This window comes from Hemiscyllium ocellatum, chromosome 22, assembly GCF_020745735.1.
Source record: "Hemiscyllium ocellatum isolate sHemOce1 chromosome 22, sHemOce1.pat.X.cur, whole genome shotgun sequence".
Lineage (NCBI taxonomy): Eukaryota > Metazoa > Chordata > Chondrichthyes > Orectolobiformes > Hemiscylliidae > Hemiscyllium > Hemiscyllium ocellatum.
In genome coordinates, this window is record NC_083422.1 from 42797899 (window position 1) to 42817057 (window position 19159).

Here is a 19159-nt window from a genome sequence, read left to right on the forward strand (position 1 = left end):
GAAGCACTCTGCGAGGAGGCGTCCAGTCTCCCCAATGTAGAGGAGAACATGTTGGGAACAACAAATACAATAAATGACATTAGTGATGTGCAGGTGAAACTTTGATGGATGTGGAAGGTTCCTTTGGGGCCTTGGATGGTGGTGAGAGAGGAGGTGTGGGCGCAGGTTTTGCAATTCCTGCGGTGGCAGGGAAGGGTGCCAGGATGGGAGGGTGGTTTGTTGGGGGGGGTGGGGGGGGGGGCGCATGGACATGACCAGGTAGATACAGAGGGAATGGTCTTTGCTGAAGGCAGAAAGGGGTGGGGAGGGAGATATGTCCGTGGTAGTGGTGTTCGTTTGGAGGTGGCAGAAATGTTGGTGGATGATATGATTAATGCGAAAGTTGGTAGGGTGGAAAGTGAGGAGCAGGGGGTTCTGTCCTTGTTACGGTTGGAGAGGTGGGGTTTGAGGGCGGAGATGCAGGATGTGGATGAGATGCGTTGGAGGGCATCTTCAACCACATGAGAAGGGAAATTGTGATTTCTAAAGAAGGAGGCCATTTGGTGTGTTCTATGGTGGAACTGGTCCTCCTGGGAGCAGATACGGCGGAGGCGGAGGAATTGGGAATACGAGATGGCATTTTTGCAGGAGGTGGGGTGGGAAAAGGTTTAATGGAGATGGAGAAGTCCAAGAAGGAGAGGGAGGTGTCAGAGATGGTCCAGGTGAATTTAAGGTCAGGGTGGAATGTGTTGGTGAAGAGGTGATGCATTTAGGCAAGTCTAATTCTAGAGTGAATTAATGGAAGAGCCTTGGGAAAAGTTGATGGGCAGAGAGATCTGATGGTGCAGGTCCATTATACCCTGAAGGTTGCTACACAGATGGATAGAGTGGTAAAGAAGGCATACAGTATTTTCGCCTTCATTGGACGGGGTATTGAGTATAAGAGCTGGCAAGTCATGTTAAAATTGTACAAGACATTGGTTCGGCCACATTTAGTACAGTTGTGGTCGCCACATTACCAAAAGGATGTGGACGCTTTGGAGAAGGTGCCCAGAAGGTTCACGAGGATGTTGCCTGGTATGGAAGGTACTAGCTATGAAGAGAGGTTGAGTAGGTTAGGTTTATTTTCACTAGAAAAAAGGAGTTTGGGGGGGGACCTGATTGAGGTTTACAAAATCATGAAGGGTATAGACAGGGCGGATATAGACAAGCTTTTTCCCAGAGTGAAGGATTCAATAATGAGAGGTGAAAGGTGGAAAGTTTAAGGGGGATACATGCAGCAAGTACTTCACACAGAGGGTGGTGGGTGTTTGGAATGCGTTGCCAGCAGAGGTGGTAGAGGCAGGCATGGTAGATTCATTTAAGATGTGTCTGGAAAGATGCATGAGTAGGTGGGGAGCAGAGGGATACAAATGCTTAGGAATTGACCGACAGGTTTAGACAGTACATTTGGATCGGCTCAGGCTTGGAAGGCCAAAGGGCCTGTTCCTGGTCTGTAAATTTTCTTTATTCTTTGTTCTTAATCCAGGTAGCTGTGGGAGTCAGTGGGTTTGTAAAAAATGTTGATGTCAAGTCGGTCATCATTAATGGAGATGGAGAGGTCCAGGAAGGGGAGGGAGGTGTCAGAGATGGTCCAGGTGAATTTAAGGTCAGGATGGAATGTGTTGGTGAAGTTGATGAACTACTCAACCTCCTCGTGGGAGCACGAGGTGGCGCTGATGCAGTCACCAATGTAGCGGAGGAAGAGGTGGAGAGTGGTACCGGGGTAACTACGGAAGATTGACTGTTTACATAGCCGACAAAGAGACAGGCATAGCTGGGGCCCATACGGATGCCCATGGCTACCCCTTTGGTCTGGAGGAAGTGGGAGGATTCGAAGGAGAAATTGTTAAGGGTGAGGACCAGTTCAGCCAAATGAGTGAGAGTGTCAGTGGAAGGGTACTGTTGGGGACGTCGGGAGAGGAAGAAATAGAGGGATTGGAGGCCCATGGAGGTGTAGAGGGATTGGATGTCCATGGTGAAGATGAGGCATTGGGGCCGGGGAATTGGAAATCTTGGAGCAGGTGGAGGGCATGAGTGGTGTCTCGAACGTATGTGGGGAGTTCCTGGACTAGGGGGGATGGGACAGGATAGCACAACTCTTCCAAGTTCAATATACTTAGTGATCTAAGTGAAGTTTGTAGAACGATGATGAAAATAGATTGTTTTCACATTAACAGTTAAGCATGTTAGGGGCAAATAGTGGCTATAATTTTAAAGCCACTATTTTATAATTTTACAGTATAAAAGACCAGATCTAGGTTGGATGGCAGACATACTTTTTTTTCTGCCCAAAGCCCTCTGACTCCTAGAACCGGCTGAATGACCACACACTGGGTGACATTCCTGAACTCCTTGCACCAAAACGTGGGATAGTTTCTGACTGGATAAGAGGTCATCTCATACAAAAAGTAGAATTATTAGGCTCAGAGGGAGCTAGAGGTAGCATCTAGTTTCTATCACGTCAGGGAGATGGAGAAGAATCTCCTAGACTTTCATCTTACAGTTTGAATTGGATCATTTATCTGAAGAAAAGAAATGTGTAGGGTCACCGGGAAAAAGAGGGAGAGTGGGATGAGGTGAATTATTCTCACACAGAATGTGGTGTGCCAAATGGCGTCCTTCTGTGCTGTGACATTCTGTCATCCTATGATAAATTGGTCTGCACTTTAACATGGCTTTTTCTTTAGCCCATCCCAGGAGGTCAAATGGTTTCAACATGGGGTACAGACAGTATATATTGCACTGTATAGGAAATCACAATTTTGAGGACAAACTGGTTAGACAACAGTCGTGTCTTTGTATCATCAGAAATTCTAAGAAAGAGAAACCTCATTTTTTTGTTACAATAATAATCAAGTGTAGCTTGAAAAAGAAGGCAGTGCATTGCAGTATTGTGGCACAGTCTTACATTAACACCCACTCAACATAAATAATGTAATTCAACAACTGGATTGCTTTCTTTGTAGTAAACCTAAGAAATTACACTGATAACTAAAAGGATTCTCAGCAGTGAGTAACACTTGATTCATTGAGATTTTTGAAACTGAGTTTTTCTGTAAGAAACATGCTGCTTCTACATAACAATTAATTAAATGCTCCAAATGCATGCAGAAACGTCCTTGCTTTAGATCAACCTGACATGTCAGCAGAATTAATTACAACTCAACAAAGGCATGTTAGTTTCTCAGTGGAAAAGAAGCATTAACAATGCTGTTCCTTTTTTGGAAGCAGTTACAAAGCTGGTCAGAAACAGCCTTTCTCCAAAGTGAACCAGTTTGAAAATTGATCTGAAAAGAAAAATTGAAAGTCGTTAGAATGTTTAATAGTTGCTTGATATCCACCAAGAGCAAGTCATTCACCAACACAAATATAAAATGATACATGTTGCACTTCTATTATAAAGTGACCTGCTGCGAAAACTTTGAATGTAGGTGTTTCACAAAGTGAATTATAATAAAAGTCCTACAATTTAGAACAAAAGGAACCATAAGTAATAACTATATCAAAACACATGAGAATACGAGAATAGCCCCACACAAGATGCTTCTGCGGTAATCTAGCTTGCTAAATGTGGATTTAATGGAAAATTGAGACTTTGGTATACCACAAAAAATTTTTATTCTCTAATAAACCATGGAATAGAACTGGTAAAATGTCTGGTCTTTTTATGACCAAAGATTCTATTGAAGAAGAATTGATTGTATTTTTTTTCACCTGCCATCACATAGATCCCAGGGGAGGAGCAGTATTAGAGAACTTTACTGTTGCCCTACCTGTTTCCTGTTAGCATTCTTTTTAAATCTTTATTGTTTCAATCTGTCTGAACCATGGCATTCAAGAATATAGAAACGAGAACACTGGATCAATATTTATTTCTTAAAAGAAACTCCAGCAAAGCTACAGTTAATGGAAAACAAAGGAAGTGCTTATTTAAGGGTGAAGGATTTATGGTAGAGTATCATTTTTCATCAGTTAATAAGCAGGCAGTGGACTAAATGATAAAGTTCACATAACTCTTTTATTCCACATAATCACCATGACTGTGCAGAATACTAAAATACAAAGTGCGTTCCAGTTTCAATTTATCATGTATTGTGCCTGCATTTACACAGGTTTATTTCATTTCCTTTCCTGTGAAGGTAATTTGTACTTCATACAGCAAAATAAATTATATAGAGGATCAAAACTTTGGTACCATAGACACTTTGGAACAGTTATTAAAATCTACTCTTTAAAGAATGGACAAAAACCTAAGCACATTGACAAAAGGCAACTTCAAAAAACTTTCACTTAAGCAAATTAAATTTATCCCTTTTTTTCACTAACTGTACAACAGTATTGTTGTTCACAAATGAACTGTGAAAAAAATATTGCTGAAAAGGGCAGAAAACAGAACACTCTCTTATACATCCTGTGATCTCTTTGGTTCAACAAGTCCAAAATGTACAAAACTTCTGTATAGACAAAAAAATATTTGGATGGCTTTCTGCTTTTGGTCCTTCTTTCATGATTTATCAGACCTTTTGAGAAATGATTACATGTGCATCAGAAAATAAAAACAGATTGCTTCAATCGAATGCAGCCACAACATAACGAGACTTGGATCGGCAGGTAATTTCCGTTTCCATTTGTGCTGACTTAACTCCTTTCAATTCCCTCTGTAATCTTTGAGTGGCACACACCTGTAAAGGCTAGATTTATTTCTCAACAGTATGAGGCACCAAAGCTTCAATTACTGATGACTGCACAAAGCAACAAGTTGATCCCATTTACTTAGCACTTTTTGTTCTGACAATTTATCCGGAATCCTCATATGTGACAGATGGAACAATTACTCTCATTTGACTTAAAAACAAACAACTTAGTTTTGAAAGAAAAGCTAATACTTCTAATACAAACCAATGAAATGTTCACCTTGGAGTTGGGGTTAATAAGACACTTGAAGTCACAACATATGTCACAGCATTCATTTTCTCTCACTTCACTTAATGTTCACTCAACAAAACCTTCTGGGTTTCGTTATGTCCTGTATATTTTCTTAATTAAATATTCCAATCTAACTGGATTTTAAAAGTTCTTTATGTATAGCCTCACTATAATTAGTTTCTTTGAAATGGAAATTAATACCATCCTTTTGTTGGGGGGAGGAAAAAGCTGATTTATAACTCCAGTTAATGCTTTTGATTTCATCAATAAGATTTCCAAGAAGAGACATGTTCAGGATTATATTTTAGTGTTGGATTCTCAATTTTCTCTCCTTTTTTTAAACATGTTTAGTACTGGGCAATGTGTAGCAAGGGAAGCCCATTTTCTCCTTCAATTCATTGGATATTGTGTAAGTGATGCAGCTTGCTAAAAACTACCTGAAAAATCATGGAAAACTGACCGTGAGGGTAGAATCAAATGAATACTACTAAAAGTCAAAAGAAATCCTATAAAATATACAGTTAGCATCAGACAATTGTTGCCTGAAAATTCAATATGCAAAACAGTCTTTGGCTCAAAGCATGAAAGATGGCAGCATAGTCCAGACTTTACACCAATATAATGGGATGATTTAAGGGGAAATTCTCCATGTTTTGAAAGCACAAATTATTAAAACAGAGATGTACTTGCATCCCAGTTAAAGGTTTGAATTCAGTAAACCAGCTGTCGTTTCCTGAAGGCAAATAAAAAGAAGTGCTGATTGTAATGTCCTATTATAATACTGGGCTGTCTATAACCACCTTTACTCAAAATAAGTAAGCCATTCAGACAGTTGTTGGCGAAAACCTTTAAGATTGACAAGCAAATTATCTGGGAAGCATTTTTTGACTTTTCTATTACTTTGTTATACAAAAAGCTGCTAACTTTTAAATGAAAATATAGTTTTCAATCTTTAAAAGTCAGAAAATAGTTGTCATATTAGAAAATTAAGATGAACACTTGATCTTGTTCTTTAAGGTTGCAAGTAGTACACAAAAAAAAATATTAGTGATGAAACATTTCTATTCACCGTGCCATAAGTGGAAGAAAATGGTCCAGCTTGGATAAAAAAAACACCCGGTAGCCAATTGCTCTTGAAGAATCATTAGCTATGGATTATAAACCGAGTTTATTGAGATCTTGCCACTAGCATTAGTTTCTGCTGCTGCCTTTCTGTGTCGAAGAACTCTTTCCAGCTCGTTTTCTTCAGCAACCTGAGTAATTGTTGTCAATGTTCCAACTTTACTAGATTTCTTCAGGAGAAAGAAAACAAACCCATTACAAAACATAAAGCACAATTTAAATTCAGTGCACAGCACAGGCATCTTCAGTTCCTGAAAGCTTCTGTTAACTATCTTTGTTAGTATCTGCTTGTAAAATTTTAGTTATATTTCAGATTGCAAACCAGAAAGAAGCCACATTTAAGAACCTATTACGACAGGGAATTGGAGCAATTTGCAAATGAAGTATTCAAATAAGTTTCATTTTCATTTATTCTTTCATGGGATGTGAGCATTACAGTCAATTGGAGTCCATCTGTAACTGCCTTTGAATGGAATAGTTTACTAGGTCATTTCAGAATGTTGTTATAGATATTTATAGCTTTATTACAAGTCAAACTCTGCCAGATATTCTGACAAAGAATAACTTCTAACATCACACTTGCAGCTTATGAGGGGCAACAGATTATTTGTTGCTCCCTTCTTATAATGCATTCAGGATAAATAAACCAATAGTAATGCCAGGCTTGCATTTTTCAGTTGTGTTTCACAACTGTCTGCAATGTACATCACACACACAAAATATTCTCTCTAATTGAAATTTTGCAAAGGATTAGAGTACAAGCTTGTCCCAAACAATACTTCCTTAGCTGGAATGGCAGAACAGAAATGGGATTTTCCAAAGTATTGTTAAAATCTATATTTCTGGATAGTACTGGAGGGCAAAGATTATAAAAAAACAAGTCAATATTTTTCAACACAATAATTGGGTTTGAATATACTTTAAGATCAAGGCTCAGACAGATTTTTAATCAGTGAGAAAATCAGTGTTATAGGGAGGAGGAAGGAAAGTGGTATTGAGAATGATCAGATCAGCTGTGATCTCATTGACTGACAGAGTAGACCTGATGGGCTGAATGGCCTTCAGCTAATCCTAGATCTTATGCTTTTAATGATTAAAATTTCTTGACCAAGAGAAAACCAGGCTTTGGATTTAAAAATGAGCCAAGTGGACTGCAAGCATTAACATACAAATTTTAATACCAAAATAGAGTTGCTTGGAACTGCATTTTGTTGGATAAAACGATGGATGAAAAATGAGAAAATTTCAAAAGAGAGTCAAGTAGTGCAAGCTAGGTATATACCCATGAGAAATAACTGCAGGGTATTCCAAACTAGAGTACCCTGGATTACTAAAGTTATTGGTGAGAAAATAAGGAAGACAAAGGAAGCATATGATGCATACTGGAATAATAATAGCAATAGAAATCAATGCAGATGACTGGCATAAGAAAGGCTAAGAGGAAGCACATAGAAAGGATTGCTGGCTGTGCTAAAACAAACAGTAAAGTGTTCTTCAAACGTAATGGTCAATGTGAGCAACTGACTAAAGAGGTGCTACAAAAGCCAGCAGCACTTCAGGAAGAGAACTCGCCAGGCCCTGATGGGATGCATCCCGGATTGCTGAAATGGGTAAGGAAGCAAATCGCGAAGCATTTGACAGAAACCTTTTCTTGAAACACAAGATTAATACTGGGTAACTGGAGGATTGTAAATGTGACACCATTGTTTAAGAACAGGCAAAGGATAACTCAGGAAACTGCAGACCTGTTGGCTTGACATCAATTGTGGGAAAATTGATGGACGCCATAATTAAGGATAAGGTAACATGGTTACAGGCAATGTGGCTTTGTTAAAGGAAGATTATGTCTGGTAATTTTAATTGAGATCTTTGATGAGGTGGCACAGAGTGGATGAGGGTAGTGCTGTGGATGTTTATTTGAACTTGGAGAAAGCAGTTAATAGGGGTCACATGGAAGGTTGGTTAGCAAATTAGAAATGGGACCTGATGAAAGGCTTTTGTCCAAAATATCGATTTTCCTCCTCCTTGGATGCTGCCTGACCCACTGTGCTTTTCTAGATCACTCTAATCTGTTCAGTTCTGGACACAATATTTAAAGTTCTGGAGATTGTGCAAAGCAGATTTATGAGAATGATACAAGGAATGAGGGATTTTGGATACAAGGAAAGATTAGAGATTGGGGTTATTCTCCTTGATTAAGAGCTGGCTTTACTGAGATATTCAAAATGATGATCAATTTTGACAGAGTAAAGAATATTCTGAATCCACTAGTTTGTATGTCAGTAACTAGGGGGGGTCACAATATCAAAATTATCAGCAAGAAGCTAGGGGTGAGATCAGGAGAACTGGCTTTTGTTTGTGCTAGCATAAAAATAATCATTGATGAACAATTTAATCATAATAGGTTTCACAGCCAATCCCAATCTTGTCCTCATCTGATATCTTCATATATTCACATTTTTGCATTGATTGCCAGATAACAAATCAGGAATGAGAACTTGGAGCAATTTTCCCTCTATTATTGCTGAAGGTCAACTATCATGTATTCACCGCCTCCAAAGATGAGCTAATCAGCAATGAACTGAAATTAGAAGTGGAACCTTAACCTCTGCATTGTTGAGTCATACACCATCGCTGAAAGAGTTTTCTAGCATAGCAGCTTTCCAAATAGATAAAAAACTTCTCCCCTCACATACAGACAACAATTTTTCTCTAAATCCCTTGCTAATTTTTTCTCCAAGCTGTAGCGCCTGTGTCCAAAACAGGAAGCTATGCCTGTTTGACTCTGTCAGCATTTGCTATACAAAGCAGTGAATCAATTTGGATTGTGGACAACACATTAGACTCTAAGCCTAAAACACAGCATCTGTTGTCTGTGCACCCCGACAATCGACAGTAGTAATCCTTTTCACTTTGTTTGTTAACAACCATTAGATCATCTCTCTTACATTCGACTGGTAAGGCAGATTATGCTGCTTTATAAAGAATCAAAGCAAAGTCTGTAGTATCCAACCGGAGTCACTTCACTTTCCTTCCTGATTTCTTATACTGCTGGCCCATGTTGGAGTACAACATGAGACCAATTAGAGACTGGGAGAACTGCACCTACAGCAAAAGAGTCAGTTTGACCCAGGTCACTCTGAGGTAGTTTTGACAATAGCATCTGCAAGTGTTTGTGGACAACTCGTGTCAGCAGATAGAAATGAACCTAAACCGAGGAAGAGAATTTTTTAAAAAATGCTTGGGAATTAAACTCAAGACTTACCAACATTCCTCTGAGTTCTTGGAGTGCATTTTCTTCCGGAGGTTCATTCTTATTCAGCCGAGTCTAGAAACAAAGAAGTAGACTGTAAACAAGAAGAGTAAAGCACTCAGATGTGAAGCTAATTAACTGCATTAATAGCTGCAACTAACAGCCTCTGAAGGATACTACATTAAATAATCTATTCTACTGTGTTCAGAAAATGAGGATAATGAAAGACAACAAATAAATGAATTTTGATGAGAAACCTTTTCAGGAAGTAAAATACTGGAAGCAACAATTCTGGGTTAAGTAAGTACTTGTGATTTGCATTTTGGACTGACCTTTAAACTTGACTAATGTGGTTATTTATTAAATTAAATTGTGTCAACTAGTACAAATCTTATTTAGTACAAACTGATGCGCATATTTGAACAAAAAAACAAAGGAGCAATATGAATGTTACTTTGTTTCAGAATTTCAAATATTTCGTAATTGTCTACTGTTCAGAATTTTAACATTTGATTAGAAGTACTGTATTCATTGTACCATTCAGTTGAAATTATGTTCATTAGGAATCTGATGAAATCTTGGCATTGTAAGAATTACACGATGTCCAACCCTGTATTGGATTAATTCAGGCAGGACTAAAGTGATTAAATCCAGGAACAGCATCACACATTTTAGCACTAAGTCATGATCCTGAAGGACTTAGCTGCTGGACAATTAGTTGCCATCGCTCTTGCTCCCAGGAGTTGATTACATAAAGCGAAAGTCAGAATGTTTGTGAGCAGTAAGGTATAAAGAAGTATAATAAGTGGAATAGTGCATTTGTTGACTTGAATCATTGCTACCAGCTATCAATATATGAATTCTATGTTACATAAATAACTATTGAGGATCTGCCACAAAGTTCAATACCCTATCTGGAGTTTCTGTGCCTTCATATTTGGTGTCAATTGAAAGCAAGCTGTTCAGGTAATTTAACGGTGATCACATCCTATTGAATCTGTCCAAAATTATCTATTTCCCTCACTCACTAAGAAGACTGATGACTAACTCTCATCTGAAAGTATACAAATAAAATGACTTGCCAGAGGTTGCTTAATCTCAGCTATGTATCTCAGCTGTCACTGTGTGTTTGGATTGCAGACTTTGTAAAGGAATAGAAATTCATCACATGTTGCTATCAACAATGATTTGCAATAACTGTTGAGCTACCCTGTTAGTATGATCAACTTTCCGAAGGTGAACACCCTTCTTAATTCTCTCCATCATTTCATCAACAGCCTGTTTCTTCAGATCTTCTAAAGGTTTCCCTGGAGAAAAAAAAAACAACTTATATATTTGAAAAATAATATTCAGAAAATGAGTTTCTGACATGCAATAAATAACAGAACATTTGAGAGATACTTAGCAGGTCTGACAGTATTCCCGGACGAAAGAAAAGGAATGTCAGAATTTGCAGAGTTGAGGTAATTCCAGATTTCATAAACCTGGGAAAAAGAAAGTGCCCCAGAAAATCAGAAGCTCATTCTGGAGGACAGGTTTCATAGCAATCTGTGTGCTGACCCCAGAAACAGTGCAGAGGTTGCCAGGTATGGAGGTAGGCTGGATGGAAGGTAGAGTCACGTGCTGATATTTTGTCAAAGCACTAAACAACATATAACATAGAAAAGTACAGCACAGAACAGGCCCTTTGGCCCACGATGTTCTGCCGAGATTTAATACTAATGTAAAATATAGTAACTTGACCTACGCACCCCTCAACTCAACTCATCCATGGTGCATGTCCAGAAGTCGCTTAAATGTCCCCAATGACACCGCTGGAAACACATTCCATGCATTCACAATTCTATGTAAAAAACCTACCTCTGACATCTCCTTTATATCTTCCTCCTAATATCTTCAAACTATGACTTCTCATAACAGTCAATTCTGCCCTGGGAAATGTCTCTGGCTATTGACTCTATCTATTCCTCTCTTCCTCCTTCTCTCCAGAGAGAAAAGTCCAAGCCTATTCAACCTTTCTTCATAAAGCAAGCTCTCCAGTCCAGGTATCATCCTGGTAAACCTTCTTTGCACCCTCTCCAAAGCCTCTGTATCTTTCCTATAGTAAGGCAATCAGAATTGGACACAATATTCCAAGTGTGGCCTCACCAGGGACTTGTAGAGCTGCAGCAAAACCTCACAGCTCTTAAATTCTATCCCCCTGTTGATGAAAGCCAAAACACCATATGCTTTCTTAACAACCCTATCCACTTGGGTGGCAACTTTGAGGGATCTATGTACTTGTATACCCAGATCCCTCTGTTCCTCCACACTGCCAAGAATCCTGTCTTTAATTCTATATTCAGCATTCGAGTTCGACCTTCCAAAATGCATCACTTCGCATTTATCCAAGTTGAACTCTATCTGCCATTTCTCAGCCCAGCTCTGCATCTTGTCTATGTCATGCTGCAGCCTACAGTAGCCCTCTATATTATCGACAGCACCTCCAACCTTTGTGTCATCTGCAAATTTACTAACCCACCCCTCAACCTCCTCATCCAAGTCATTCATAAAAACTACAAAGAGCAGAGGCCCAAGTACAGAGCCCTGTGGGATCCCACTCAACTCTGTCCTCCAGGCAGAATACTTTCCATCTACAACCACTCTCTGCCTTCTGTCAGCCAGCCAATTCTGAATCCAGATAGCCAAATCTCCCTGTATCCCATACTTCCTGACCTCATGGATGAGCCTACCATGGGGAACCCTATCAAATGCCTTGCTGAATCCATATACACCACATCCACTGCTCGGCCATCATCAACCTGTCTTGACACCTCCTCAAAGAACTCAATAAGATTTGTGAGGCATGACCTACCTCTCACAAAGCCATGCTGACTGCCTTTAATTACACTATGCTTTACCAAATAGTCATAAATCCTATCCCTCAGAATTCTTTCAAAAACTTTGCTGACCACAGATGTTAGACTGACTGGTCTGTAATTGCCAGGGATTTCCCCATTACCCTTCTTGAAAAGAGGAACAACATTCGCCTCCTTCCAACCCTCTAGAGAGTGAGGAGGCAAATATCCTCACCAGCGGCTTAGCAACCTCCTTTCTCACTTCCCAGAGCAGCCTAGGATAAATCTGGTCTGGCCCTGGGGACTTATCAATCTTAATGTTTTCCAAAATTTCTAGCACAAAAACTTCATCACTCTTGGTCTGGTCAAGACTGTGTCCCAGCTCCTCTAAGTTTTCATTTATAACAAGTTCCTTTCCTTGGCAAAAACCGAAGCAAAAAACTCACTTAGGGCTTCCCGTATCTGCTCAGACTCCACGCACAAGTTCCCCCCGTTATCTCTGATCGGGCCTTACCTTCTCCCTGATCATTCTCTTATTGTTGAGTAAAACGCCTTTGGGTTCTCCCTAATCTTTTTTGCCAAGCCTTTTTTGTGTCGCCTCCTGGGTCTCCTCAGTCCATTTCTGAGCTCCTTTCTAGTAAGGCGGTAATCCTCTAAGGCTGCACTAGATCCTTGCTTCCTCCACCTTACATAAGCAGCCTTCTTGCTTTTGACGAGAAGTTCCTCTATTCTCGTCATCCAAGGTTCCTTAATCTTACCACTTCTTACCTGCCTCAGAGGAACAAATTTGTGCATCACTCGCAACAACTGCTCCTTAAATAGTCTCCACATGTCTGTTGTGCCCTTTCTGTAAACAATTGCTCCCAATCTATACTTCCCAACTGCTGTCTGATAGCGTCATAACTTCCTTTTCCCCAGTTGAATACCTTCCCTTGGTAATTGCTCCTTTCACTTTCCAAGGCTATGCTAAATGTGAGACAGTTGTGATCAGTGTCACCAAAGTGCTCTCCCACTGCGAGATGTGTCACCTGTCCTGACTCATTGCCGAGCACCAAATCCAAAATGCCCTCTCCCTTCGTCGGTCTGTCAACATACTGAGTAAGGAAACCCTCCTGAACACACCTGACAAAATTGGCTCCATCTGAACAATCTACACTTAGGAGGTTCCAGTCGATATTGGGAAAGTTGAAATCACCCATAACAACAACCCTGCTACTTTTGCATTGTTCTAGAATCTGCTTGCCTATGAGATCTTCAATCTACCTATTGCTATTAGGTGGTCTGTGGAAAACTCCCAATGCAGTGGCTGTTCCTAATTTCCATCCATGCTGACTCAGGAAACAAACCTTCCTCAGCAACCTTCATTTCTGTAGCTGTGATGCACTCTCTGATGAGCAATGCTACACTCCCTCCTCTTTTTCCACCCTCCCTGTTCTTTTTAAACATTCTAAACCCTGGAACATCAATCAACCATTCCTGCCACAGTGAAACCACGTCTCCGTTATGGCCACAACATTGTAGTCCCAAATACTGATCCATGCTCTAAGTTCGCCACTCTTATTTCGGACACTCCTTGCGTTAAAGCAGACACACTTTAACCGACCCCCTTGTTTCATCGCATGAAAAGCCTTCCTTTTAGATTCAACATATCCTGTCACTGTCACGTCTGCAACTGACCCCCCTCTCAGATATGTTGCTCTGACTCCCACCCCCCCTGCCAAATTAGTTTAAACCCTCCTGAATCTCACAAGCAAATCTCGCACCCAGGACATTTGTACCCCTCCAGTTCAGGTGCAACCTGTCCTTCATGTACAGGTCCCACCTTCCCCAGAAGGTATCCCAATGGTCTAGGTATCTGAAGCCCTCCCTCCTCGCAGCCACATGTTAAGCTGCATTCGCTGACTGTTCCTCATCTCACTATCTCGTGGCACCGGTAGCAAACCTGAAATCACTACTCTATTTATCCTGCTCTTCAGCTTCCAACCTAACTGTAGTCACTTTTCAGATCCTCAATCCCTTTCCTGGCTATATCATTGATGTAAATATGTACCACGATTTCTGGCTGTTCTCCCTCCCCCTTCAGAATCTTGTAAACCTGATCGGCAACATATCTTTCGTGAGTCCCGTTCCTGACCACAAAATCTCCTGTCAATCTGTCTGACGATTGAGTCCCCTACCACTAGCGCTTTTCTATTTTCACCCCTTCCCTTCTGAGCCACAGTGCCAGGCTCAGTGCCAGAGGCCTGACAACTGTGGTTTACCCCTGAACATGTCAAAGACTACCCTCCAGTTCTCACCTTTCCCATGCTAACCAATGCTACCTCATTCCCCCACCAATCCATTGTAGAACATCATATCCTCCATGCCAAACTATGCCATTCCATGCACTTGATGATCCTCTTGCTCCATAGCAACCTATACACTAGCTGAAAGGCCTCTCAAACTCTCCACGCTAAACTATTCTCTTCAACTCACCTCCTAGGTTTCCTTGTACTTCATACCAAGATATAACCCTTTGCTTACCCCCAATAGCCCTTCATAGCCTCCATACCACCGTATGCCCCTCCTATCCACACGTTTTAAGGCTGTATGTTAATTTATTGCCAATTCATGCTAACATGTTCCCCTGAACGTACCTCCATTTGACTTACACCAACAAATGCCAGCTCATATAGTGGATACAATTGGTAGACTTCAAGACCCTTAAAATTCCTTAATTGTCCAAAGATAAATTTACTATTTCAAAAGAAAAAGCTTTAGATGATGAAAATAAAACTGTCACTACATTTAACTCACTTTAGTCCTTAATGAAAACAACTTTTAGGACTCAGTCAAACTTCAGTTTATAAGCAAAAAACAAAAATCTGCAATGCTGGAAATCTGAAACAAAAACAGCTGGTTTGGAAGCTGCCATCACTAACAAGCTTCAGGTAACTTCTCCAATGCAGCTTGGGAGATGGTAAACACTACAAATTCTGAGAAATCAGTTCTGAAGAAGAGTCACTGGATCCCAAAATGCTGACTGCTTTCTCTCCACAGATACTGCCAGACCTGCTGAATTTCTCCAGCAATTTCTGTTTTTGTTTGTTATATTTTCTACGGTGAATTGGACTTGTCAATCAAATACAGAACTGACAGGAATCCCACTGTGACAATGAAGTACAGCAAAAATCAGTCATGGAGCTTAATCCCATAATGTGAACCTTCAAGCTTATATGAAGAGACAGAATGAAATAGTAAGCACGTAAAGGATGGGAGTCTTTAAATGACTTGACAGCTCCTTTTCCAGCTCTCTTAACAATTCCAATGAGTTTATACATTTTTACACATATTATTTTGATATTTAAAAATTCCAAAGAGCATCTTCTCTTTGCAAATATGTCGGAGATCATCCAAAAGAATGCCCAACCTCTCTAAAGAAATCCAGTACCTTTTAACCTTCTGCTAATAGATCTGAACCACAGGAATCATGTTCTGGACATTCCACTGGCAAAAATAAAACCCACCTGAAGCAGCTTCATTTCAACATTTCAACCTATCCCTGTGTATCTGTTGCCCTTGTCCTTCTAGATGGGGGTAGTGGGTTTGGAAGGTGTTGTCTCTAATGAACTTTAGTGAATTTCTGCAACGCACCTTGGAGATGGTATGTCCTACCGCTACTGAGTATCAGTGATGGAGGGAGTGAACTTTTGTTGAGATGGTGACAATAATGTAGGCTGTTTGTCCTGAACAATGTCAAACTGCTTGAGTATGTTTAGAGCTGCACTTCATGTGAAGTGTCCAGACCACAAACGTGGAATGTGTTGTTTCTCAGAGTTATTTTTAAAAGTAATTGTAACATGATGTGGTTTGCAGGGGGATGGTCAATTTTTGATTCAATAGTTAATTGAGTGAACCTAGGCCTTTTCCTGGATTAGACCTTTTACTTTTCAGAAGTTTTGAGTTTTGTCTTTTTTTCCAGAGAGAGAGAGATGCTTCTTGTTTGCAGGTTTCTGGATGTCTCAGAATGCATTGCACTCACAGGTTTGGTATAAACTGCAACTGTTGTTGGGCATTTTCTCCTTAACTCCAAGGTGTCTGGAGCTATACTGTCTCATAAGGTACCCCTCTCAGTGCAGAAAGTAATGTAACCTTGAGCAGCTAAAATGTAGACCACATAAGCCCACTTGATCTTTAAGTTGCAAAACAATTATGGCACCCTTATATACTGCAGTCTAATTTCCATTTACCAATTTATTTTGCATAAAGAAAAACAAAATGAGGTAGCTTATATGGATCCCAGGAGATGTTCAGTTAGTGCTCTCCCATAGCGATCAAGGTAGCTAAATTGAGGATTTCACTACCCTGTTCTGTAACCCTGCTCCTGGGGGTCATTTATCCTGCTGTGCAGCAACCACATGGTCAACAATGAACTACCTGTCTCAGAGATACAGTGTGTACAGGGCCACCACATACATTTTCTTTCAGGGGCCCGCTTGTTAATTTTGAAGCAATTCTCCAGGTGGACCAAGTAACTTGGGAGCTTCCACACTTACCTCCATTTGAGCTAGTGCTTCGAAGTATCGGTTATTGAGCAGTTTATCAGTGATTATCATTGTTCTCATGAATATTAAAATTTAACCTTCCCCTCTGTAATATTGGTAGGAAATTAATTTTATGGGAGAGACTAATATAAACCTAGAGGATTATTCACATAATGGTGTTTATAACTGTTGTGGTTCTGTTCGCCGAGCTGGGAATTTGTGTTGCAGACGTTTCGTCCCCTGTCTAGGTGACATCCTCAGTGCTTCGGAGCCTCCTGGGAAGCGCTTCTGTGATCTTTCCTCCAGCATTTGTAGTGGTTTGAATCTGCCACTTCCGCTTGTCTGTTCCAGCTGTCCGTTGCAGTGGCCGGTATATTGGGTCCAGGTCGATGTGCTTATGGATTGAATCTGTGGATGAGTGCCATGCCTCTAGGAATTCCCTGGCTGTTCTCTGTTTGGATTGTCCTATAATAGTAGTGTTGTCCCAGTCGAATTCATGTTGCTTGTCATCTGCATGTGTGGCTACTAAGGATAGCTGGTCGTGTTGTTTCGTGGCTAGTTGGTGTTCATGGATGCAGATCACTAGCTGTCTTCCTGTTGGTCCTATGTAGTGTTTTGTGCAGTCCTTACATGGGATTTTATACACTACATTGGTTTTGCTCATGCTGGGTATCAAGTCCTTCGTTCTGGTGAGTTGTTGTCTGAGAGTGGCTGTTGGTTTGTGAGCTGTTATGAGTCCTAGTGGTCGCAGCAGTCTGGCAGTCAGTTCAGAAATGCTCTTGATGTATGGTAGTGTGGCTAGTCCTTTGGGTTGTGGCATGTCCTCGTTCCATTGTCTTTCCCTTAGGCATCTGTTGATGAAATTGCCACACTAGTAGCTCCCCGATACTTTCTGACAAAACAAACAAACCACTTGGCTACTTATCAGCTGGAACCTGGATGTTGTTCAGAACATGTCAACTGTCAGCACAAACGGCTCCAACATCACGGAGACTTACTCAAAATGAAAGAACATCGCAGGGTTTGCTCTTGTTAAAAATATGGAGCAAGAAAACAGAAGGCTAACCAATTCAGATATTAAATATAGTTTTAACCAATTAAAGTTAAGTTTCCAGTTCTGACATATTTTAAATATTTTTTTTTAAAGCACACAAGTGAAATGCGTTGGATCCTGTTGCTTACCTGCTTCTTCAGGTAGGGCCTTTCCAACACCAGACAAATTGGATGTTTTCTGTCCTTTAGAAATGATCTTCATCAGATTTCTGTTGAAACATAAATATGTTTTCTTAAAGTCCCCATTTGGATGGTAACATTCAGGCCCAGCTCCACTGGTAGGAAGATATTTATTGTAGTGGATAGACTGGCAATATGGAACAGGAAATGTGAAAGCCCCTATCACTTCACCACCTGGTTGCCTGCCCACGTACCCATCACTCTGGATCCAACTGATTCACCCTATTCCTCCATTAACCTATCACCCAACCCACCAGTACCTCCCCCAACACCTCCAGGCTGCCTCCCCTAGCCTGGCTCAATCCCTGAACCCCTCAACATCCCAACATTCTCAGGCCTAACCCAATCCTAACCTAATTTCTCAATATCCGATCCACCCCATCCATGTCCATGTCTACCTCCCACTTTAACAGACACCACTCCACCCAGATGCCACCCTATCCTCTTACTTACCTCACACTCACATCTCCTTACCCACTTACCTTCCTCACCTTCTTACTAAGAATTAATTAGTGCAGAATACTAAACATGAAAATCTAATTACTCTTAGATATGAAATATTTAAAAGAAATTTTAAAGTGCTCAATAGCAATGATATTAAATCTCTTAAATTAAACAGAAAGGAAAGCTATGTGATATCTGAAAAATGCTGCAGAACTAATCCAATCTACTGTGGAATTTACAATTTATTGAGCAATTTAACCCTTACATAATCTGCTGTTGCTCTGAGGGGGAATTGCCAGATCCTGTCGATCACACATGGTGAGGATTCACTTGCCCTCCACGCCCCCTCCCTTACATCACAGCCTCCCCACTTTCCTACGATGGAAGTTTCAGAGAGCAGCCAGCATTGGAATACTGGCCATAAAAAGCATGGGCCGTTTAGTTGGTACCTTTACCTGTAATCGGCATTAATTCGAACAGTTCCAACACCAAACAGAAGATCTAGACTAAGTTACTCTACAAAAGTGGAAGACCTGACTTATCAGTTTTGGTTACCAATCCTAAACTGACCATCATGCTAATAATTCTGGCTAATTCTGCCATTATATTCCAGATGAGAATCCACACTCATTAAGTGCAGTGAATAAAGGCCAAAACATGGCAGGAAATTCCTCATCAGGCATTCCCTGGGCACATTGTTCCCTGGGCAAGAGCAGCTCAGCCTCATGAGCTGAATGGCTGAAAAATGCCCTCATCTTATCCAATGTTACATCAAAAATATGAAACTTGCAATGTTGTAT

General features: G+C 40.5%; 1 protein-coding gene across 4 annotated transcripts in view; it reads right to left on the minus strand.

Annotated features, from left to right (window-relative positions):
• Window positions 1-3120: 3120 nt before the first annotated feature.
• Window positions 3121-19159, minus strand: part of shtn1 (shootin 1) — a 106251-nt gene continuing 90212 nt past the window's right edge. For 2 of the 4 annotated variants that reach the window (XR_009645883.1, XR_009645884.1), the window contains 5 exons: window positions 17865-17944; window positions 10532-10629; window positions 9335-9397; window positions 6017-6239; window positions 3247-3308 (listed from right to left, as the gene is read on the minus strand). Coding sequence is in view for 2 of the 4 variants with exons in the window: in XM_060842453.1 (XP_060698436.1) it covers window positions 6096-6239; window positions 9335-9397; window positions 10532-10629; window positions 17865-17944 (385 nt within the window). In the remaining 2 variants the exon portion in view is untranslated. Of the gene's footprint in view, window positions 3309-5972; window positions 6240-9334; window positions 9398-10531; window positions 10630-17864; window positions 17945-19159 lie in introns of those variants that run through there. The other 2 variants (XM_060842454.1, XM_060842453.1) reach the window with 2 other exon arrangements.